At 45.4% G+C, this 23,167-nt stretch overlaps 1 protein-coding gene across 4 annotated transcripts in view; it reads left to right on the top strand.

Annotated features, from left to right (window-relative positions):
- pbx1b (pre-B-cell leukemia homeobox 1b) overlaps positions 1-22,358 on the top strand; it is a 79,518-nt gene extending 57,160 nt beyond the window's left edge. Inside the window, exons 3-10 of one of the 4 annotated variants that reach the window (XM_088926737.1) lie at positions 8,160-8,404; positions 10,453-10,518; positions 11,914-12,104; positions 13,449-13,584; positions 15,014-15,173; positions 16,865-16,977; positions 19,016-19,105; positions 21,907-22,358. In XM_088926737.1, the coding sequence (XP_088782863.1) occupies positions 8,160-8,404; positions 10,453-10,518; positions 11,914-12,104; positions 13,449-13,584; positions 15,014-15,173; positions 16,865-16,977; positions 19,016-19,105; positions 21,907-21,999 (1,094 nt within the window). In that variant the 3' untranslated portion in view covers positions 22,000-22,358. The remainder of the gene's footprint in view (positions 1-8,159; positions 8,405-10,452; positions 10,519-11,913; positions 12,105-13,448; positions 13,585-15,013; positions 15,174-16,864; positions 16,978-19,015; positions 19,106-21,906) is intronic. The other 3 variants (XM_088926739.1, XM_088926738.1, XM_088926740.1) reach the window with 3 other exon arrangements.
- The last annotated feature ends 809 nt before the right edge of the window (positions 22,359-23,167 follow it).

Raw genomic sequence — 23,167 nt, forward strand, 5'->3', positions numbered from 1 at the left:
AAATGCGTACCTAAGAAATCATTTGAGCTTCAAAAATAGTCATTTAAGTGTGTTGAATATCTACTGTATTGAGTAACTGTTTTGATTGGGAGTCTACTGTTAATCATTTTAAATTCATTTATAAATTAATTTAGTCATATTTGTAAATTTTTCAGGAGCGGGCTCCTTAAAGTAAAAAGTAAAATTGAGGTGCATTTAAATTTGTGCTCAATTTTTCTTTTTTTTTGTATCAATGTGTGCTGTTTAAGGGAAAAATCTTTGGTCATATGAAGATCTGCCTATGGAACATACCTTAACAATAAAGAAATGCATGTTTTTTGTCTTCTGCCTGTGTGGCGGGCAGCTATTTTAAATAAATAGTGTGAGGGATTAATAAAAAACAGGGTCGAATACTGATTTGTTTCATTTTAATGCCTTTCAGGGTCTATGAGTGCTGAAGAAAAATGCCAGCCCTAAATTTAAATAAATTTCAGTGTGTTAACTCTGGTTAAATTTCATGTATGTATTGTACGTCGCCCCGGATAAGGGCCCCAGCTAAGCAAATTAATAATAAATAATATGGTACTGAAATAAAAGCAGCTTTAATCTCTCCTGGCAGGTACTGAGCACTGGAAAGAACCTCACAGAGCTAATGAATGCAAACGGGCACACCACAGAGGAACATAAGGAGCAGGATAAGCCACTCTACACCCCAGCAAAACCTCCTAAATATCAAAATGCGCTGCCGTTCCTCAAAAACAGAAAGTGTGGGTTTCATGTGCCCCCACCAGATCTGCACAAATGGGAAACTACAGCCGCCTGTTTTGAGTTTTGGCTGTGCAGCTGCTGGGCATGGCGTCCTCTTAGATATTTACAGTGCGACATGGGTCTGTCGGAGGGAAGAGTTCGGGTCTGACATGGTCCTGTGGACTGTACTAGCCATCGGTTCAAGCATCGTGTTCTGTCCCTGCAAGTTTGATATTGATTTAGTTATTTTGTCCTGTGTTCCTTCGTCTGTAGACCTGAGACCTGTATTTGAGGAGTAGAGTCCTGTTAATTTTAACATGAGTGAAAGACCAGACCAACAGAGTGAGAATAGAGAGAGAGAGATGAGCTGTATACTCCTTGTTTGTGGCTTATTGTTTTTTGTATTTTGCTTTAATAAAAGTCTTTACAGGAACCCAGAACTGCAAAGGAAAATGCAGTGGCCGGATGTAATTGTCCGTCTGTGTGGGTATCGCGGATGTGGAAGTTCAGGAATGATTAAAATAGGTTTGGACGCAGTGTTATTTCAGCGCTGGCTTGTCCTACTGTCTGTCTGTTCCCAGCCTGCCCTGCTCAGGCCAGTGGCTGGCGTCAGTGCTGTGCTGCTAGTGCGTTCTTGATTTTTTTTTCTTAGTAAGGAGTGGATCACGTTACAGTATTGATGTGAAATGGAGCTGTTCCAACAGCCAAGTACCTGCCAGTCTGAGATGGGAGAACTTTTATCATTTCTGTCAGAAACATCACAACTTGCTTGTTTGACCATACATCTTCCTAATTGTGACAGAAGACTCCAACATTATTAATTAAACATGGTTTAATTTAACAGCTTAGCAAGAGAGAAGGAGTGGCTGATATGTCTTCCATGAGGTTACAGTTTTTTTTATTTTTTGTTTGTCTATTAATATGATATAGTTTCTTAAAGATTTGATATTGCACTGTTGGAAAATAATGACCTGGTTTGCCGTGTGGATTGTAAAGATCCTTGTTGCTTTATACACAAATGCAGCAGAATTCCCTTATTTTCTCAATTAGTCATTAAAATGCAGGGTGGCCTAAAGTAATTTAAATATTTCATTCTGCCGGCTGTGGATGCACAGTGCTCTGCAGATGGTGCTTGCCTGATCCTGCTGGACAGGGTTCAATTACAGATGAATAAAGAGAACCCAGATTTCTTTTGTCGCTGTGCAATTAAGGCAGCAGAGACGAGGGGTTAAGTTGCACTGACACGGGTCTCTGTTTATCGCGGCACGATAAATATTTTAACATCAGGGTCCCCTAGCTGGAGTCGGCAGCCTCTCCAGAGCAGCTTGTTAATGGAGACAAGGACAGTAGTGAAAGTCACACTTTGTATCCAAACAGGGTGAGGAGGGGGCTGTTCCATGGGGGTAAATAAAATCCTCTTTGGAGCGTAATGCCTTTTCGTATGACAATAAAAACAGGTGTTTCCTGAGCTCCCCTTCCCCATCTAAACAAACAGGCTTGAATTGAAAGTGTGATCTGACGTGACTCTCAGAGTCCTACACCCTGGCTTTTATTAAATATTGATTCGATCCATAAAAGGCCAGACGCCAGAAGCGTGAAATCATATTGTGCGATTGTGGTCTCCCGGCCTTTTGTGTAGGAGGAAGAGCCGTGGTCCGAGCCGGGATTGTGGAAGTGGGGCGAAGCTGGGTGTGGGGGTGTCCTTGCTGACCTGCGGTGACCTTTCGCAGCTTCCTGCTCCTGTCCTGGGGGCTGGCTGCCAGGGCAGGGAGGTGTTATGCTCCCTGTAGCATGGCCTGGGGCGGCGGGGGGTTTGGGGACAAACTGGTCTATGCGCAGACATGGCAAACCAACCAAAAAAAAAAATCAACAGAGCAGTCTATGAGGCTGATGTTGGCTTTCAAGTTTAATTCTCATCCACAATGCAGCTGACTGGAAAGGAACTACTGGGTCCTGCCGGTATCGTAACCAGACCCCCTGAATCCAAGTGTCGGGAGAAGAGGTTGGCTCAACAGATACCAAGTGGGATTCGCACATCAGCGGTCGGGGAGTAGAATTAAGGCTTGTCTAACAAGTCATCTTTGAAATCATTCCAAGTGGGAAAACACATCCATTAGAGACTTCAATATTTCCAAGAAGTGCTATTTTCACAGAATTAGGGACAGTAAAAAAAGGAGATAATTGTTTATCCCTGGGAGGAATGTTTATGTGCGTCTGCGGGTGGTTAAGTAAGTTCAACAGCACTCCAGTTGGGAAAACTCAACAGACCTAAGGCTGCCAGCATTAGGACAAATCAATTAGCTTTGTGTTAAAGAATTGAAATAAAGTGGCTTGAAATGGTTAGTGTAATTATGACCTACAGCAAAGTAAATTTTGAGGAAGCAGGGTTTTTATTAATTGTATTTATTTAAGATAATCCATTTCATGCTTTTAATGGTGTGCTGTAGGATAAGACTGGAATAAATAAATCATCATTTAGCTTCATTAAACTTTGTTTCCAGTTGAACTGGTCACACTTCAGATCATTCACGATATCTCGTACTCAACCAGTTTTATTTATTTCCAAACCCTGGTGGCTGGTGGCAGTTTTGGCAAACGTCACACGTGAATCTAGCTGTTTATGAAGATGGTAATATAATAGTAGAGAGCCTCCATATCAGACACAGGTCTTAGCGCTGGCTTCCACGGGTCATGAAACATGGATTGGTGAAGAATATTATTATGAAATAAACAACTAGCCTGTTTAGCTAGCATTTGTGTCTTTCTAAAACATGCATGCAATTAATTCATGTTTTCAGCTTGTTGAGATGTATTAAATGGCGAGCTATATTATTATTAGTAGTAGTAGTAATCAAGCAGCAGTAAAGGAGTTGAAATAATGAGGCTTTAATCTTAGGGTTCACACCCTTTATTATTCATTGATCTGCTCTGCTTATCATCAGTTTGACAGTGAAGGAGCTGGTTGTAGCAGAATGGGTAATGGAACGGCTTGGCAGGGCTGTGGGTGGTGTTGAGTGCAACCACATCACTGGGTAGCATGTTACAACCCTTTGAGGGAACAGGAACTGCTTCCTGTTCTCCAATTTAAGTGCGCTTCCATGTAGTTTCGACTTGTGACCTCTGGTCTGTGTTGCACTGTCGATCCTGAGGAAGTCCACCGGGTTGATTTTGTCATTCCCCTGAAGGATCACGAACACTTGAGTCAGTTGAGTCCCCTTTCCCCTTGCTGTCTTCTCAGTTCAAGGCTAAAGAGATTCAGTTCCTTCAGCCTGTCAGCGCAGAGCCTTCCCAGGAGCCCTGGCATGTTCCTCGGGCAGGCATGAAGAGGTGTGCAGTCCTGGCTCCAAGTGCTGTGGTCCCGATGGCCCATGGGGTCTCTCTGAATCACCTGGTGGGAGACGCTTGAGTGTTGCCGTGCTCGCTCGGTTCAGTTCTGTGTCCCTGGAGGACGAGTCCAGCCCAGCACTGCTGTAGACACACGCAGGACAAAGTGTGCATCAGAGTGAAGCAGCAGAGCAAAACGCTGCCGCAAAACACTTGGCACCTTGAGTCTGAGTCTCCTTTTAGGTTTTTTAAGGTATTTCAAAGGGTGAATTTGAAAGGTTTTTTTTTAAAAAGAGATCAGAGCACACTAAAAAAATGTAGTGTTTCAGTTCAGCTGCTAAGGGTCTCCAGGGTAGCCCCGCAGGCTGACAGAGGCTCCTCTGGCTTGAATCCTTCAGCTGGTAATATGAGAGGAGGCAGGAGTCACCTCACGCTTTAGGTGGATGAGCTGGAGTGGAGACACACTGTCTCCTGCTGCCCCTGCCCCTGTCCGATGCTTCTTCGTGACTGAAACTCGGATCACCAGGAATTTCAGTTTTTAACTTTGCAGTTTTTATTTTCTCATTTAGGCCCATGCACTTCTGTGTTCTCGACAATTTTTTTCTTTTTCTTGTTTTACAAGGATTTGCATGCGGAACACGAAAGCCATAAGCAGGATTGGATACTTTGCCTTTTTTGGGAATTTTTCCAGGTTTCGGTTACAGTGGTTTGGTTGCACATACAGTACTACAGCGTCGACGGATAAATTAATTTTGTAATTTCTTTGCTTTCCTTTTAAGTCCCTTAAGAGCAGTGCATATGAACCGCAGATTTCATGTGTAATGGAAAAAAAGTCCAGGTCAGGCATTGCTGATGCCTGTAGTCTGTGCTCTCAGCTATCTGAGAACAAACCCTTTTGTAGAGCCTACTGCTCAGCCATACATGGCAGGCAGCAAGTCTGTGAAAGACTGATTGTGGGAGTCGCTACACCAAGTAAAATAAACATTTCTAAATGCAAAGTCGAGGGCTGGCAGATACAAATTGAAGTGTTGCATGAGCAGAGTGAATTTTTCTGTTCAGTTTTCATATGACAGTCTAGACGTGTGGGGGAAAAAATCCCGTTCTTCATGTGCAGGAAAGTTAAAAGTTACCTCTGAAAGTATTTTTCCCAAATACTAATTTTTCTCCGTTACTTGAAGTTGCAGGTAGAGTTTTTCTGCAGCTCAGATAAGTAGTTTAAATTCCGAAGCTTGATTTACCCATTGTTGTTTATTGTTTGAATAGATGGTTTTGGTGGCTTATGAGAATATACCCAAAATCTGCAGATAAGAATCTTGTGTTTTCTGCGGAGATTAGCTTCAAGTACTGGCTCATTAGACCGGGCTCACCTTTTAGGGTCAGGGGCCTGACTGGATCTTTACCCGGTCTGTTGAAGTGAAGGGTTTATTTATCCAAGAATAAAGTCGAGGATATGTTTATTTTTTTTTTAGATCCGGCATGTTCCTGTTAGTATGCTTATCATATTACGTTGTGAAGCTTTGAACGACGAGCTTGTTTTCTGCGTTCGTGGGTGCTGGCATGTTTTTCGAGCTTTTCTTCCAGACTGTGCATCACTGGGGTTGAAATGGTTTTCCCCCATCAAAACGTACTGGCGGGTTCAGAGAGGTGAAACGACACATTGTTGTTTTTCCTGGAGGCAGAGCCCTGTCCATCGAGTTGTTCCTTTGGGTCTGAAGGCTCAGCGAGAGAAAACAGGATCTTCGGATTCTTCATAAATCACGTTCCAATAATGTTTATAGTGACAAGCGTTCTGTGTTTAAAACTTAATTGGTGGTATCACAGACCTATTGGAAACAGATGATGATGGGGTCAGTGTGTAGAGGACTTGGGTTTTGTGGCTGTCCTACTGTAGGTAGTTGAAGGTTTTTTTTTTACCTTGTCAGATGGTTTGAAGGACTTGTGCTAATGAAACAGGATGTTTGTACGGTCTGCAGATCCCAGGAGTAATCAGGCCCCTCCTACTTCTTCTCCCAGCTAAGAGCCTGCTGCCTGAACTCCTGACCTCTCCCTGTTAGAAGAAGTCTTGACATTTATGGTCGCATACAAAAAGTAAAAGAAAGACCGCGAGACTGACTATTTGTTGATACAATTATTATTAATATCATATATTAATATATGACTGTTATACAAGAGCTCAGGGTGCATAACAGCTTTCTCACTCCTTTCGACAAACATAAAGGGAGATCTTAGAGCTCTTTTCATCTTCATAAAGCAGCTTCAGTCATTCTCTGTGATTTTAGAGAAAAAAAAATTAATGAAAGATGAAAAGCTGAGCATTTAACATACGAAGGCTCCAGATTATATAGTGTGAAGAATTTAGTTTGATGTGTTAATATAGACATCTAAATTTTTAATCCTCTGAAACTATGCGCTGTTACACACAAGAATGTTAAGGGAATAATTTTTTAATTGCAGTTATTGCAAATCATTCTAAAGTAATCTACAGTGGAGCATAATGTGGGGTGCTTGACAGCTCTTTTGTCTTGGCCTGGATTCTGGCCTGGGACACCTTCTGGTGGAGATTGCATGTCCTTCCTGCGTGCGGTCTGGTTTCCCAGAGACATGCTGGGTGGGTTAGTGGGTGAGGGATGGCTGGCAGGGTACATTTTCACCATACCTTTGTGTGACTGACCAAATGTTTTGCAACATGAGTCCTATGACTGACCAAAATGAGGTGTTGCCCTAACTCTGAGAGCCCTTTTGCTGGAGTTCAGAATTTTAATGACCAAAAAAACACCGCTTGTTGCAGGTAACCTCTGAAACCAAGACAGCCTTTCCTTTCTCTGTGATTGAGTGCGAAAGAGCGACCTCTAGTGGGAATCAAGGGCAGCAGCAAACCCTCTGCACACTTTGCTGTGGGCTGCTTGGGATAGATTTACAGTTACAGGGCAGTAACGTTCAGCGGGAAAGCATTTCAATACTCAGCGAGTGCATATAAAACAGACAGCCCTCTTGCCTGTAACTGTGTCCTTGTGCTGTTAGTGTAGGTGAACATCCACAACTGAGGCTCTGGTCATGGACGTACAGATAATGGCTTTAAAAATGAATCACCGGTTTAAAAAAAAAACGTCTGGCTTTATACGGGAGAGAAACAGTAAACATGAACTCCTCCTCACTGTATTAAATGTAGCAGAGACTCCCATTTGCTTAATTATTGTTGCCCCATGAAACGTTCAAGTACTTGACATTCGACCACTTTTGGAATCTAATGTGTTTATTCTAGGTTTGCAATTACCAATGTTATTTCTGTTGGGCATTTATAATTGTTCAGCCTTTTTAAATTTTAATCCTTTTTTTCAGGTGTTACTGCACTTTAATACTACCTTCTAGGTGCCAGGAAGAAATTCCTAAGCTGCACATACTAAGGTCTTTCAGTTGCCCTGTGGGCAAATTGCACACATTCCTGCATAATGAATTAGGTGGACATTTTGCCCACCAGGACTGTTGGGCCCACATTCTCTTCTGCTCTCCCTGAAAATACTGGAATTGCATTTCAATTTCAGGCCCTGAAAGCACTGATGTGTGTGTGTTTGTTCCTGCAAACGTTCCGAGTCTTTGGGATTGTGGCTGTCTGCGTCACAAAATAAACCTTCAAAGTCTCTGGAAATTTTTTTAACTGATGCTGCGAGATTATGATTAGACTGCCTTGTACGTCGCCCAGTACCGCATGCATCTCTCTGGCTCTTACTGTGTGACACAGAAACGTGCCACGGTAAAAATGCTCGTGATTTATCAAGCGGAGGAGCTGTGCTAAGTGAGGCGGCTGAAGGCAGAGCTGCTGTAGTGAACTCAACAAAAGCAAGTTCCAGTACCGGTGAGAAACCAGATATAATGAACCACCTAATTAGCCGGCACATGTGTGTGCTGGGGGGAGAGTGATCTCTCCCTGTACCTGCCCCCCTCTGGCAGCGGGCCTGCCTCTGTGTGAGGAAGCAGCACCGCTCCTTCGCTTGCACGCCTCTCGCTTTTCCAGAGGCCCTGTCCCGAGTCCTCTCTCAGGAGTCTGCGGGGGCTCTGGCTCACCTGCTCACGCCCCCCCCCCCCCCCCCCCCCAATCTCTTGTCTTGCAGTGCTCAGCATTCGGGGCGCCCAGGAGGAGGAGCCCCCGGACGCCCAGCTCATGCGCCTGGACAACATGCTGCTGGCCGAGGGCGTGTCGGGGCCGGAGAAGGGCGGCGGCTCGGCGGCGGCGGCGGCGGCGGCGGCCGCGTCCGGTGGGGCCGGGTCCGACAACTCCGCCGAGCACTCCGACTACAGGGCCAAGCTGTCCCAGATCCGGCAGATCTACCACACCGAGCTGGAGAAGTACGAGCAGGTAAGCGCCCCGGTCCTCCCTGCCCGCGCCCGGGACCGCGTCCCTCCTGGAGCTTCCATCCGATCACGGCATGTTCGCATTTCAGCACCGCTGTCCGCTTGTCCGCATCGCCCCGCCCCCCGCCGGCTCTAGCCAGACCAGGGGCTCTCGAGACACTGAACTCCCGTAAAGCTCCCTGGTTTGTTTTCCGCTGTCCTTCCTCTGGTTTACATGAGTTTTACCGTAAGTCTCTGTTATAGAGGATCCCCTGTTCTACTGACGCACCTCTATCACTCTGCCACTCGCCACTGGAGCCCAGCAGGTGCGAGCCCGGCCAGTACCTGGAGGGGGACCTCCTGGGAAAGCCGAGGCTGCTGCTGGAAGAGGTGGTAGTGGGCCCAGTAGGGGGCGCTCACCCTACAGTCTGTGTGGGTCCTAATGCCCCAGTATAGTGACGGGGACACTAGACTAGAAAGAGGTGCCGTCCTTCGGATGAGACGTAAAACCGAAGTCCTGACTCTCTGTGGTCATTATTATAGTTTTTTAAAAACGCTGTATCGCGTGCAGGCGGGGCGGAGCTTCTTCAGTAGGAGGGTGAGGGCCCCCACCGCCTCCGTCTCCGTAGTCTCGCGCTTTCGCATGATGCTTCGTCCGCAAGGGCTTCCCGGTAGCGTCGTCTTGATTTCTCCCTGCCGAGCCCCGCCCGGTCACCCGTGGCGGTGGGCCTGTAGCAGCTCAGACCCAGCATCGGTCGACAGGCGTGGATCCTCATCACCACTCATCTAGAGCTGTCCGACTGCAGGTGATCACACTGCCATTTCCACTTTCCCTCAGCACTGCTGTAGTACTGAATTGATGAATGCAAACTGAATTAACTCCTCTGCAGATTCTGTGCACCTTGGTTGCTCAGCATGGGTAGAACATTTGATTTGAAAAAATCTGTGTGATTAGCTGGATTTCGCAGCACGTGATGTCTGGATATACAGGTACTCCCGGACTTGCATCAATCAGTCTGTGTTTCTGCTCTTCCCCGTGTTTGCAGTTTTACCTTCTTAGGCTTGACTGAACGTCATTCCAGTGATGTGAAGGGTGCTAACTCAATGAAAAAGAGCCATTCAGTTAGTCCACAAGCGTGCACTCTTAGTATTAAAGTAAATTTGCATTAGTACAGTCCTAGTACATCCTTAGTATAATAATAAGGATGATGATAACAGTTGTGAGCCGCACAGTGGCGCAGTGGTTAGCATTGCTGCCTCACAGCACAGGGGCCCTGGGTTCGATTGCTGGGGTGCTGTCTGCGTGGAGTTTGTGTGTTCACCCCTTGTTCACATGGGTTTCCTGCCACAGTCCAAAGACATACTGGTGGGTTAATTGGCTTCTGGGATAACTGGTCCTGGTGTGAGTGTGTGTGTGTGTCTGTGTGTCCTGTGATGGACTGGTGTCCTGTCCAGGGTGTGTGAGTGTGTGTGTGTGTGTGTGTGTGTGTCTGTGTGTCCTGTGATGGACTGGTGTCCTGTCCAGGGTGTGTGAGTGTGTGTGTGTGTCTGTGTGTCCTGTGATGGACTGGTGTCCTGTCCAGGGTGTACCCTGCCTTGTGCCCACTGCTTGCTGGGATAGGCTCCAGCTCCCCTGTGGCCCTGTATTGGATAAAGCGGTTTGATAATGGATGGTTAACAGTTGTAATTGCGAATGTGTTACTGTATATACAAGGGCTTTTTAAATTTAAAAAATTCAACTTAATTAAGGTTGTGTGGCAACCTTAAATAAGTCGGGGAGTACCTGTACTTCTATCGCTTTGTCTGTCTGTGATGCTGTAACAGTATAATCGGGAAATGTGGGTTCTGGAGCTCAGGCTGTGCTGGTGTTTGCAATGGTAACTCTTGTGTAGTGTCCCCTGGATTTGTTTGTTCTGTGGAGAGAGCGTTTGAGATCGCGGTCCCACAGAAGGAGGTGGCCCATCGGATAACAGGGTTGCCATCGACTGGTTCATCTACGGCCAGTTTGAAAGAAAGAATAATCCAATGGAATGAAGGTCCCGCCATCACATGTTCACAATTTGTATGTTTAAGATGGTATCCCTGTGCGGAAGGAGTGGCAATCCGAGTTTCTCAGGAAATGCTGCCAGCGGAAATCAGGTACAATTCTTAGTCCACATTTCTTCTGTACGCAGTCCGGTAGCGAGGCTTTGACGATGTTCGCGAACTGTCACGCTGTCGGTAGAAGTAAAGGGACAGAAGATGGCAACCCTGACTCTGATCTGCACTCTTTCAGTAGCTCTGCATGGTAAAGCATAGACACGCGTGACCTGTCTTCTCCACCTAAAATGTCACGAGAGGTTTTTTTCCCTCTCTCCTGGTGGCACCTGCACCATTGGCATTTAGCACAGCAGAATGAAATATTACCTTCTCCCGTGTCTGATCGTTAAGCTGATCACAGCTGAGAAGAACATTATCTGCCTTATCAGAAATACTCCTGAGTGTTTTTAGCTTCTTCCGATTAACAGCTGCTTTAAAAAAGCATTAATCAGGTTTGTTTGATGTAATATATTTAAAAAAAACAGCTCACCGGTGGTCACTTATTCATTGGCTGCTGACTGATCATTGTGATTATTGCATATTAATGCCTTTTGCCTCTGATCTGAGGTGGTGTTGCTTCATTGTATTTACAGAATAAAAGAAAAATTGTTCACAGTAATGTGTATGAGGCCTTTGACTTGGCTATATTTTACTTCTGTTTATCCTTCCCTGGTTATTAATATTGGTGCTGTGCTGGATGTGAGTGTTTCACAAATTCAGTGTGCACCTATTTTCATTTAAAAATAGGAGACAGTAGGAGACAGGCATTTATACTGTACCTTCTTAGGCTAAGACTTATTTCAGTTGGCATTCTCATCACAGTCACTGCGCTCCATCCTGCGTTAGACAGTCCAACCTCCTCAGTGACGCTGAACAGGAGTCCCTCTCCTACAGTCTGAAAGCATCTGACCCTCCTTCTGCAAAAACGAAATGACAGTGAGATCAGGGCAGGTTCAGACATCAGCTCTCTGAGCCCACACTGAGCTCAAATTGTCAGGAGAGAAACAATCCCTAGTTCCTGGGGGTCTGTGGTTACACAGACGCTTTCAGAGATTAAGTGTCTTTAGTATTTGCTTCTTTTCCGCAAGTCAAGTAAGAGAAAGAGGGCATTTCCCCCGCAGTTCGTCTGTTTGTGACGCGTAGCCCTGGTTTGGTTGTGGGTTGAGTTCTGTGCATGCGTTGACCGTTTTATTTCCCGCACGCTCCAATGCTGCTGCGTCTCACATGTTGTCGCCCGACAGTGTCCGAAGTGACGAGAGCCGTTAGAATCGGCGGCTGCAGTCACGCCCAGCGGTTCCGTCCAGCACATCTGCACGCTCGGCTGGCGAATACCGCACGTGGTTTCTTCCCAGCGTTGACTGTGAAAGAGTTTCTTTCTCCTCCAGGGTGCTAGGACTTCCAGACCCCCACCCCTCGCTTATGGCCTTCCTTTGCTGTTGTTTTTTTTTCTTCCAGGCCTGCAACGAATTCACCACCCACGTGATGAACCTGTTGCGCGAGCAGAGCAGGACACGCCCCATCTCCCCGAAAGAGATCGAGCGCATGGTCAGCATCATCCACCGCAAGTTCAGCTCCATCCAGATGCAGCTGAAGCAGAGCACCTGCGAGGCCGTGATGATCCTGCGCTCCCGGTTCCTTGATGCAAGGCAAGTGTGCAGAGGTGGAAGAGAGAAGCTCGGATGTGATTCAGCTGGATGGGCCCCAGAAGCAGAGTGTACTGCTCAATAAATCGTAGGGTTTTGTTCTGTCTGGTGCCTTGATTTTTGATTAACATGGTTTGGGGTTTTGTGACGTGCACATTTTTTTGTGTCAGGCACAATATGGAGAATTAAATTCCCAATATCCTTTTTTTTATTCCGTCCTGCCAGTTGTGTGAATTAGCACAGGCAAGGCCCCACGACAATTTAAACAATCACGAGAGCCCCAAAACTGCTGCCTGTGCAAAAATCTCCAGCCTTCTGCACTGTGCCTGGCATTTTGGGTTTGCTTTGTTATTTTTTGCTCTATTTTGAAAGTATTTTGTGAAAAAAAAACCTGAGCCAGAGGGAGTGGCATCGTGTTCAATCTCTATTGTTCCAGTTCTAGATGGCTTCCAAGAGGCTCAGTGTGCCTTACCTAATGAGAGCACATTTAGGTGGACTAATTAATCTTTCATCTTTAAAACCCCATGCTGTGCACATTTACATTTTTGATGTGTGTGTTACAGGTCAGGGAGGATGATTTCCCAGATTTTTTTTATCCCCGTGGCAGTGTTTTGGCTTTTAAAAAAGGCCCTTACTAGATGTTTTGTGCCTAAATGGTTTCTGCTGCCCGGGTAGATATAAGATATACTCCTTTAATATAAAATGGCTTAAGAATTATAAACAAGAATGCCTTCTGGATGATTTTGTCATAAAAAATAATGTGTCTGTATTTTTTGTTTTTATTTATACAATTTTATTTAACCAAATTATTTGTTTGGATTAAATTGTTGTAAAAAAAAAAACACTGATGCATCAGTTTCCCTTCAGAAATTACCTGTGCAGTGTCCATCACATGTAGCCTTTTTCCTGTCGTTTTATTAAATAGAAATGGGGTTCTTCGAAGCTTAGCTCACTGCACGGCTCCGTTTAAAGATACGCCTCCAAATTTGTGATGTTAGAGCTGCACAACTCCAGTCCTGGAGGGCCAGAAGGTTTCGGGTTTTCTTTCTGTCTGAGCCCTTAAATCAGTAGTCAGTTGAACTCAGCACTTGCTGAACTGGACAGGTTGGATTCTTTCCTTGCTGCCAAGAAGCTGGAGATTAAGAGAGACCTTTGAGTCTTACCGGACAGCTGCCCTAGAGGACTGGAGTTGGGCGCCCCCGTGGCAGAGATTTGTATGTGTTGATGAGGCAGGTGTGTTATTGGACTGGCTGTGATTTCGTCAGGCCACAGGCTGCTCCTCCCACAAACCAGCGTGTGCTCACACCTGCCGCGTTCTCCTGCTTTCTGTGCGTGCGCTCTCCCCAGGCGGAAGAGGCGGAACTTCAACAAGCAGGCGACGGAGATCCTCAACGAGTACTTCTATTCGCACCTCAGCAACCCGTACCCCAGCGAGGAGGCCAAAGAGGAGCTGGCGAAGAAGTGTGCCATCACCGTTTCGCAGGTACCCCACGCCGGCGCACCGCCTCCCCGTGTCCCGGAAACGGGCCGTTCCCGCGGAAACAATCCGTTAACTGCAGGACGTGTCTGCGTGGGTAAATAAAAAAAAAAAGGGGGATGGATTTTTTAAAAATATGCCAAGGGGGGAAAATTTCTAAATCAAATTGGTTCATGTTTTCATCCCCAGAAGCAACAAAAAACAATAGCCTTTGTTGTTTCAGTCTATTCAGGCTTCAATCCTTGGTTGTGTTTTTTTTTTTTTACCCAGTCGCCTTTACTCTTGCGCGTAGGGAGAGCCCCTCCGGCACGGGGCTCGTGCCTCATCAGGGAGTGCGTTAATAACGCCGGGCGCGTGAAATGGACTTTGGGGCTGTGTCGGCTCGCGCATTGTGCCAATCTTGCGGGGCCCCTGCGGCCTCCTTCCCTCTGGCCCTGTGACGTCACGAGACCCCCTTCGTGGACTACGGCCTCGTTCTCGATTTCACACCATCCCCTGTCACTTATATTAAATTCTGACCTGAAGTACAGCTCCGTCTGGTTCATGCACAGGGTGAGATTAGATTTGTATCGAGTGGAAAGAAAGTTTCTCATTTGGATTCCGTTTCCAAAGGAGGATGTGCTGAAGCCCCGGTAGATTTATTTTGTATTATTATTTCTCTTGGAAAATTAACATCGAGATCAGGATGTAGATCTCAATAATAAATATAAATAAGATTATATTTTGCACAGTGAGTCTCATGGGGTATTAAAAAAATGAAGAAACAGACTATAGTTATTATTCTTTGCTGTTGAGCTTATATATGGTTTAAGCACTTATATATTTCCTAGTGTATTATGTTTGTTACTGTCCCAAATATACCAATAAATCTGTCAGCATAAGGGTTCTTTTAAGCAGGAGCAACATGTTTCCTTGCATGCGAGTTGTGTTCAGTATGCCCAGTTTTGTTCGGAAGGCTTATCCATGTGTAGGCTTCCTAAGATGTGATAAACGACATCCAAGCCTTGCACTGAGTGAGTGTACAGTTTTGCCTCCGCCTCTAAGGAAGACCAGCCTCAGGCGTGTATATTAGGCAGCCCGTTGATAAAGGAGAGAGACTGCGCTTCTATCTCCCCGCAGTGCCCTTAAAGACGAGCTCAGCTCACGAGGCACTGGGTACAGATGTTAACCTTGATGTAATTCAAACGCAGCACCCAGAAGGCTGGGGCTCGCGTTATTTTCTTTTTAAATAAAATGAGAAAATATTTTGGTTTTGTTTTTAAATTGATTTAGATTGCAATTTAATAGCAAGCAGTTTTCGCTGGGTGACAGGAGGTCACAGATAGGTCACAGTGAGTGAACCAAAGATTCAAAGGAGCACCAGAACCAAAGGCCCGTTGACCTGCTAAACGGCTCGCGTGCGTTTCTTTGTTTTTCTGTTTCCCCCTATCCGAAGGTGTCAAACTGGTTTGGAAACAAGCGGATCCGGTACAAGAAGAACATCGGTAAATTCCAAGAGGAAGCCAACATGTACGCCGCCAAAACCGCCGTCAGCGCCACCAACGCCTCCGCACACGGGAGCCAAGCGAACTCTCCGTCCACCCCGAACTCGGCAGGTCGGTGCGACCCGCCTCCCGAACCCGGCGCAGCTCTCCTCTTCGGCACCCCCTGGCGGGAGCAGGGCTGAGCCACGGCCTCTCTCCTTGTAGCCGAGGGCCGCTCTGAGCCGCTCGCGGTCGGCCCTGCACAGCGGTAGTCCAGTCGCACCCACACTGCGTTAACACCGCCGCCTGTTTTGACATCTTCGCCGGCGCGCCGATGTCACTGCTACTTCAGACGAGGAACATTGTAATTATCTCGTCCACGTAGGACAGGAATGCAGGGATAGGTGTTCCTCAGGGATGGCACGTGTGTTTCGGAATCGTTCCCGTTTAGACAAGAGCATGAGCACTGCCGGGCACCAGCCACTTCGCCGTGGTTGTGTGGAGGCTGCATATATTGTGTCCTTATTAACACGCTACATGTGGTTCTCGTTAAACCAGTGCGAAGTCATCTGAAGCTGAGAGTGAAGTTTATAAAAGGGGATCACGTTTCACAGCAAAACCTACACCGTTATACACCGCCTCTGGAATATGCGTGTGCTTTATGTCTTAATGGCATATTTGTATTAAAGAAAAAAGCCTATAGTGACCAAAGATTAGCTAACCTGGGCCCCATTCCAAAAAGCAAGTCTCTGGCCTTCATTGCTTTACCTCTTAACTAATCAAACCCCCATCCTCTCTGTTCACTAATACTGCCCTTTTCTAACCTTAGCTGAGCTTCCATGATTTAAATTATGCTTTCCCTGCATCAACGTGCACCTAACTGCAAGGTAAATCTAGTTTTGGCCACTAGGTCGTGAGTCTCTTAGCGTGTTTTCCATAAGGCCTTCAGTATGTGATCAAGATGATTACAGGGCACTTGAGTCACGTACAACTTGCTTAGAAATTAGACACCTAAAGAAGGCACGACACTCAAATCATTTCTTCATTTTATCTTTCTACCTTAACTTGTTCCTTAATTAAGCATCACTTACTGTTAAAACAAAGTTTAGCCCTTGTAGCCACTGTGTTGCAACAAGACTCATTTATTCAGTTCAGATCCTCCTGCTCTAAGCCTGTGCCTCTGACACATGTGGAGCGCTCCACAGCTTTGCTGTGGTTTTCCAGTGTGGGGAAATTATTGCAGGCAAATAGCTGAATCTGTGGAATTAGCACCTAATTACATGAGCGTGTTTACAAAAGTGCTAGCGTGTAAAGATATATTTTCCGGTTTGTTTGATTACAACCCTGCAAACTAAAGATTGACAGGTGGTTGGTAAGGCTGTTTTAGAAGACAGAAACGCCAGCTTGTCTTGTAGCCTTCTATGGCATTGTCCCTTACTCCTAAAGTTGTCTAATGAGACACTGACCTGCCCAGAGATCTCTTCTGTGCTTAACGAGAAGTGAGCATCCCTCTGAGTGGCCTTTGAACATCCTGCCTTGCAGCTGCAGTGTTGACTCTATGAGCTGCAAGAGGACTAGATCCCATGTGTTCCACTTACCATGGACTTGTCTCCCTACTCTCAGACACTGCCTTCTCAGTCCCTCCCACCCCTTGCCTGCTCCTGACCTGACTCTCCCCCCTTTGCTTTGCTCTGCTCTGCAAAACTCACAGCCGACTAACACCACAAACCATCTGCTTTGCATGGTGGCTACCTGGTCTTGTGGCCAACACAGGGCCGTTCCTCCTTCTCTCTGTGATTCAGGTGCTCACTCTTTCCTTTCAGGTTCTTCTGGTTCTTTTAACATGTCAAATTCCGGAGACTTGTTCATGAACGTGCAGTCACTCAATGGGGACTCTTACCAAGGGGCCCAGGTTGGAGCCAACGTGCAATCGCAGGTAGGGACCCTCACAGCAAAGCAGGTCTCTCAGAGTTCAAGCCTCCCCCTTCCCTGCCCACACCCACCACCATACACACCCTCCTAATTCCTCCTCTCTTCTGGTTTAGATTTCTACAATAAACAAAGCCTTTCACCAGGAAAGGCCCTTCCAAAATTGCAGTTCTCTTGGGTCCTGGATGATAAACAAGGGAGAATTTCACTTCACATGTAACAGAAGAGGAATGTGGGTTTTAGAAGGCTTGACTGTTTGTTCCAGTTTCTGAATCTGTAAAGCTTTCTTGCAGCTTCTGAGGCAAAGTCTGGCAGCACAATTAAAAGATTTTGGCCAAAAGAATTACAGAAAGCAACGTCAGCAGCAGTCGCTGACTGCATCGGCGTTACGGTAAATGTGGTGGATTTTCTGCCTTTTAGGATGTTTTAAATTGAATTCGCTAAACTTTTAGTGTTGTAAGATGACACGGGAGGTTGTACCACACAATCCCAACTTTTCGTACAAGTTAAGATAAAAAATCCTTAAAGGATTATGGAGGACCGTTCCAAGGACTGATTTTTTTTACAGCTTTTTTTTTCTTGCTCTCGTCACTCATTTTGACGCTTGTGTGCACTTGGATCGTCCACTTCACCCACAGAGCTGCCTTGAAGGAGAAGCAAAGGAAGTAAAAGTCCACCTGATTGAAGTGTTTGGCACTCGGCTCACTAACAGCGCTAATAGGAAAATGCAGGAGATACAGTTTGCTCTGTTCATAGCTATTGTACATATAAATACACTCACCCACAGGGATTGATGCTACTGATTGACCGTAAAGGAAATTGGGTTTCTTAGTTTCTGTTTCTGAATTCCACCTTGTGTGATTTCCATTACAAATAAAGCTATTGAGCTTGTGGACAAACAACCTCCTATGATGACATGACATTAGAGTCCATCAGAGTCCCAAAATTATTTAAGGATAAAAGAAGCTCGGGATTTGTTTCCAAATCGGCATGAAACATCCGAATGCCAAGAGTCCCCGTGTAGCCCTCCAGGTTTCCTCTTTCAACAGTATTCGCTCCAGGAATTTCATTTTCGCAATGTCGGCCAGCAGGGTCCATTGTTAGCTCTCAGCGTATTGTGTTGTTGGCATCTCTGCCGTATGTCTTGTCACCTTTGGAATATAAATGATCACAGACATTTCTGGAACCGGAGCAACACTCCTCCTGCTGCATTGACTGCATTGTGCTGTGCGGTTGGCGATGCCACGGGCACGGTCTGGGGAAGCACGCTGCTCTCCTTCGTGTTGGGGAAGATATTCTTCCAAGTTGCTCTTCAGAAGATGGTAGTTAAATCCCTCCCGACAGCGACGCTTCTCTTGTTGTCTTGTTTATCCCCCCCCCCCGTCAACAAAAAGCTTCAGTTCCAAAAGCTTTGAGTGGTAAAGGGCTTGCCCGCGGAGGACCCGAGGTGAAGCAGAAAGGTCTTTTGGGAGCGTGGCTTGGTAGGCCCAGTGCTCTCCTGCGTGCTGAGGTCACTGTGACTCTAGAGAGTACTGTAGCATGAGAAGCTCACTGTGCGTCCAAGGGTGGGTGGGGTGCATTCACTGTTCAAACAGCACCGGACGAGGGGTGTCCTTCGACTGTCGCCTCTGAAAAACATCAAGCAGCGGAGAAAATTAGGAGTAGTTGTCTTGCCTGTTGTGGTAAAAAAAAAAAAAGATGCATTTCCTAGAGTGAATAAACTCTAAGCTTCTGCATTGGGAGCGTTTTAATTATTTTGTGCCTGGACTGTAGTAATGTATAATAAACCATTGTGGTGTACGGAGTGGAATGTGTATGGAACTGTAATTCCATGCCGGCCATCTGTACACTCGCAGAACACTCCTGGAGCTGGAAGCCGCACAGCCGCTTGTGTCCTCCAGTGACTTAGTTGTCTGATCTGCCATTGACCGCCGGTGACCTTTTGCAATCACGCTGACCTGTACCTGTACCGGAAACAAGACCGCGCCGAACCTGGATGGGGTGCATGACCCTGTGTTTTTTTTGTTTTTTTTTTCCTGTTTCAGGTGGATACCCTTCGCCATGTTATCAGTCAGACAGGCGGATACAGTGATGGGCTCACAGCAAACCAGATGTACAGTCCGCAGGGCATCAATGTAAGAAAAATAGGCTTGTTTTTTGTTTTGTTCCCTCTACCAATTATTTCAAAGCCATAGGGCTCAGAATGCCACTTAGTAGGACTTGTCTGAGCTTCACGGTCACCTAGTTGATTGCTTCTGTATCGGTCACGCCATCGGCAGCGCGCTGCCCACGAAAAGTGGTGATCGGGCAGGCTTCACGCAGGCAGCTGGCGTCTAAGCCTGTCAAATGCAATCAGTGTAAGCACGGCACCTGCGGCCTCATGCGCTCAGCCGAGAGGAGCTGGGAAACAGGTGACACCTACTGCGACACTAGTTTCAAATGTCACCGAGGACCGGACCACGGCTCCCCGTCCGAGGGCCAATGGCTGAAAACCGCCGGGACGAGCTTCGGGTCCCTCTAAAAATAAATCTGCTAGCCAGTGGAAAGAGAACAAGGGGGAACAGCGTCTTCCACTTGTTTTTTTGGGTACGCTGGCGGCTGTGACTAGCATGAAAATTCACAGCGACAAGCTGTGTCGGAGAGAGGAAAATCGATAAGACAGACACAAGGAAAGCTGAGTGTAGATTTGGGACAGCAATCCAAGTGCATTGCTCGGATCACGCGTCTGCCATCTTAATGGCGCTGACAGCAAGCTGGGATAGGAGGACAGTCGCAAACATAGACGTGTTCTTAGCGGATTTTCAGCCTCCTCCACTGGCTGCTTGGTAGCTGTTTTTTTCGCTCCCAGATAGAATAATTTTGAATCCTCCCCCAGTCTTTTAATGAACGTGCTTTTCCAAAGAGCGGGGCTAGCTTTGGCAAACTATAAAGAACCTCAGGATATGCAGTTTCTTTGTGTAGGCAGTCGCTTTTCTGTCTTTCACATTTTTAAAATGATGCCGATTTAAGACGTGTTTAAAAAGCGTTCAAATTGTCGTTCTCATTTGCCGACTCGGGAATCTCCTAATGGACGATTGCAATTGAAATTGCGATTCATTTTTCTTTAAAAAAAAAAAACCCCGCATGGACCAAAAGCACGTCTGTGTAGCAACAGTAAAATTAATTATAAACACAGACAGGTCTTTGCAAAAATGTTGAGTCAAAGTCATTCCGACAATATTACAGACGATTTGCTTTTCTGGAAGAAATTTCTGTTTTGTCTGTAGAGCTTTGTTGCATTTGCTCCACAGAGACAGGGAGACCTCTAATTCCCATTGACCGAGGTCTCATAAAGAAAAGGCATGGTTTTAGTCATTGGGAGCTCCAGTTGGGAATGTTATCTACAGTCGATTCGTGGGCTTGTGCAGGCCATAGATGCAAACAGTTCAAACATCTGCCCACTGTTCACAGAGGTCCGTTTCAGGAAGAGAATATTTGAACAAATCTTAAAATTTTAACTGTGCACAATCTGAAGTGCTCAAGACTTCAAACATAAAAATAGCATTGCATTATTTATTTTGGCAATAATTATTCATATCAGTTTTAAGAAATAAATGTTGGCCACCAAATAGAAGAAATCTTTCTGTTTGATGTCTCTTCATTTTGTTCTGCAAATTCAGAGAGCACTTTGATGGTCTATGCAGTAATACAATTCCTGGCACAGTATTGTGCACATGTGTAACATTTCAGGCTCTTTACAAAGCAACACCATATTGCCTTTATTCTTGTTTTTTTGTAATGCCAAACAGAATATTCATGGCAATGATGAAACTGCTCACATTTAAATGGTTTGGCATGACCTTCATTTGCGTACAACGATTTACAGAGAGAGAGCAAGGTTTTGAGTGTGGCAGAGTGAGTCCTTTTTTGCTAAATTATTCCTTCTCCTTTCAGTTGCTGGTAATGACCAAGCTAACACACAATGCATTTATGTGGTAGACTTTCTTCCTCTATCTTGAAACAGTAATTATGGCTTTGAAATAGATGTAGAGTGTCACTAAAGCTGAAGATTTTGAAAGTTTTTTTGATTACAGACTGCTTCTACCTTAAATAACAGGCTTTGAAATAAGGGGCTGCCAGAGACCATTTTCAGGCTTTTCTGATGGCATGAAAATTGCTATTAATGTCCCAAATGCTCTTTAGCAGGCCTGTCTGAGGGATTTGAAATAGGTTCCACATTTCCCATTATATTCTCATTCCAATCTCGAACATGATAATTTGCGATAATTGATTCTTCCATTGCTTGTCTTTTGAGTTTTGTTTCGGAAGGGACTTGATACATTCTCAATATTGTAATTTGTGTTTGTTGTCTTTCATGTAAATCACCCTGTCAAGATGGCTAAATGCTATATTTAATTCTGCTGTGCTCAGGCTGTGGTTGAAGGTGTAGAATTTGGGACAGGGCTGGTTCCAATGTTTTAATCTGCAAGGATGGTTGAGTTCAATAGAACAGTATCCAAGACAATGGTAGTCGTTGTCGTTAAAGAAAAAAATATTTAGAAAAAATCAATATGATGTTAATTTGGACATGACTAAAAATGCTCTGCATTTTAAAAAGTTGAACAGCAGGTGTTTCATAACAGCTTCAGCAGTGGATTTCTAATAAGAATAAATCACATGATATCCTTTGCCAACCATGGGAATATACAAAGAGAGAACAAAACTGATTTTTTTTCCCCTGAAAATCACAGCACCCTGCTGCTGTGTCTTAAGAAACGAGTCTCGGCTTTGGCTTTTGCTAATGTGTGGCTGTCTCTGCTTGTTTGACTAGTGCCCATTATGCCCACAGGACAAGCACAAACATTCTTCTGTTTTTGTATTTCTAGTATTCAGAAGGGACCTCCGTTGTGCGCGGAACATGTTCCCAGACTTGGCATTTTGTTGCTCTTCTCTGCAGGCAAACGGAGGCTGGCAGGATGCTACTACCCCCTCATCAGTGACGTCGCCAACAGAAGGACCCGGAAGTGTTCACTCCGATACCTCCAACTGATCTCTTCGCCACGGCCCTCTGCCGGAAGATGGGTTTCTTTACAGCATCCACCAATCAGAGCGGAGGTCAACCAACCAATAACAACATAGGGTTTCCTTCTGCTTGGAGTGCTTTAAAAATTAACACCAATACTGACAGTTCTTTATACCCCTTCTTTTGTCTCTGGGTAGAAAACCTGTATCACCGAAGAACATTCAGAAACCAGTATAGAAATTTCACACGCAAAGAATTGTGTTTGTACAGTTTTCTTAGTGGAGCCAGAGGACCCAGGTTACACTCTTAGTAAAATACCTACAGGCAACCGTTATCTTTAGGTTTATATGCTTTCACACTACCTCTCAGCCAAAAAAAAAAGAAAATAATCATACAAAAAGCTACTTTTTTTCTAAAACTTTGTTACTACTAGCAGAAAGCACCAGATCACCCTCTGCTGTCCAGAAAGTTAGACTTTAAAGGACACTTTTACTGTATGTCTTCATTCAGTATTTATCTGTGACTGTGTTTTTTCTTGAACTGCAAATGCAACCTTGGTGTCAAAGTATTTACCTTTATCACTCCTGAAGTTGGAAATGAATAAAATAAAATAGCGTTGGCTTTTTTCCGTCTGGTTTAAGGTCGGCACTGCCTGCGTTTGCTAAGGCCAGACTGAAAGTGATAAATATCCGCGCAAGTCCATAGTGACACCAGGAGGACGAGAGATGTAAGAAAATTAAACCGTGCTGCTGGTGACTACTAGGTCATACAGTTCGCACCTCTCCAGTGATAGGCTTTTAACGCAGAGGCAGCTGAACACAGGGCATTCTTAGGCTTCTGCTCACAGTAAAGAAGTTATCCTGCATACAGTGTATATCATTGTTAGGCAAATATTCTGATTATTGTTCTGAATGTTTGAACCCCCGGGCTTAATAATATAATTCTAAAACTACTATAGTGTAGATGCAAGGGACATTTCAATTCTTGTTTTTGAATAGCACAAGACTTACTTTTTTTTTCTCCAAGAGGGAATTAGTTACCAGGAAGCGAAAAGCTGTACTGGAATAGTTCGGCACAGCTCCCCAGTTCAGAAAATGAATTTAATGGGCATGTGGCTGTGCTGCACTATGTGGTTTGATCTGTGTGCTCTTGAAGTCCGACGAGAAGCAGTTTGAAGCACACATGCTTGTTTCCC

This window comes from Atractosteus spatula, chromosome 11, assembly GCF_055471065.1.
Source record: "Atractosteus spatula isolate fAtrSpa1 chromosome 11, fAtrSpa1.hap1, whole genome shotgun sequence".
Classification (NCBI taxonomy): Eukaryota; Metazoa; Chordata; class Actinopteri; order Semionotiformes; family Lepisosteidae; genus Atractosteus; species Atractosteus spatula.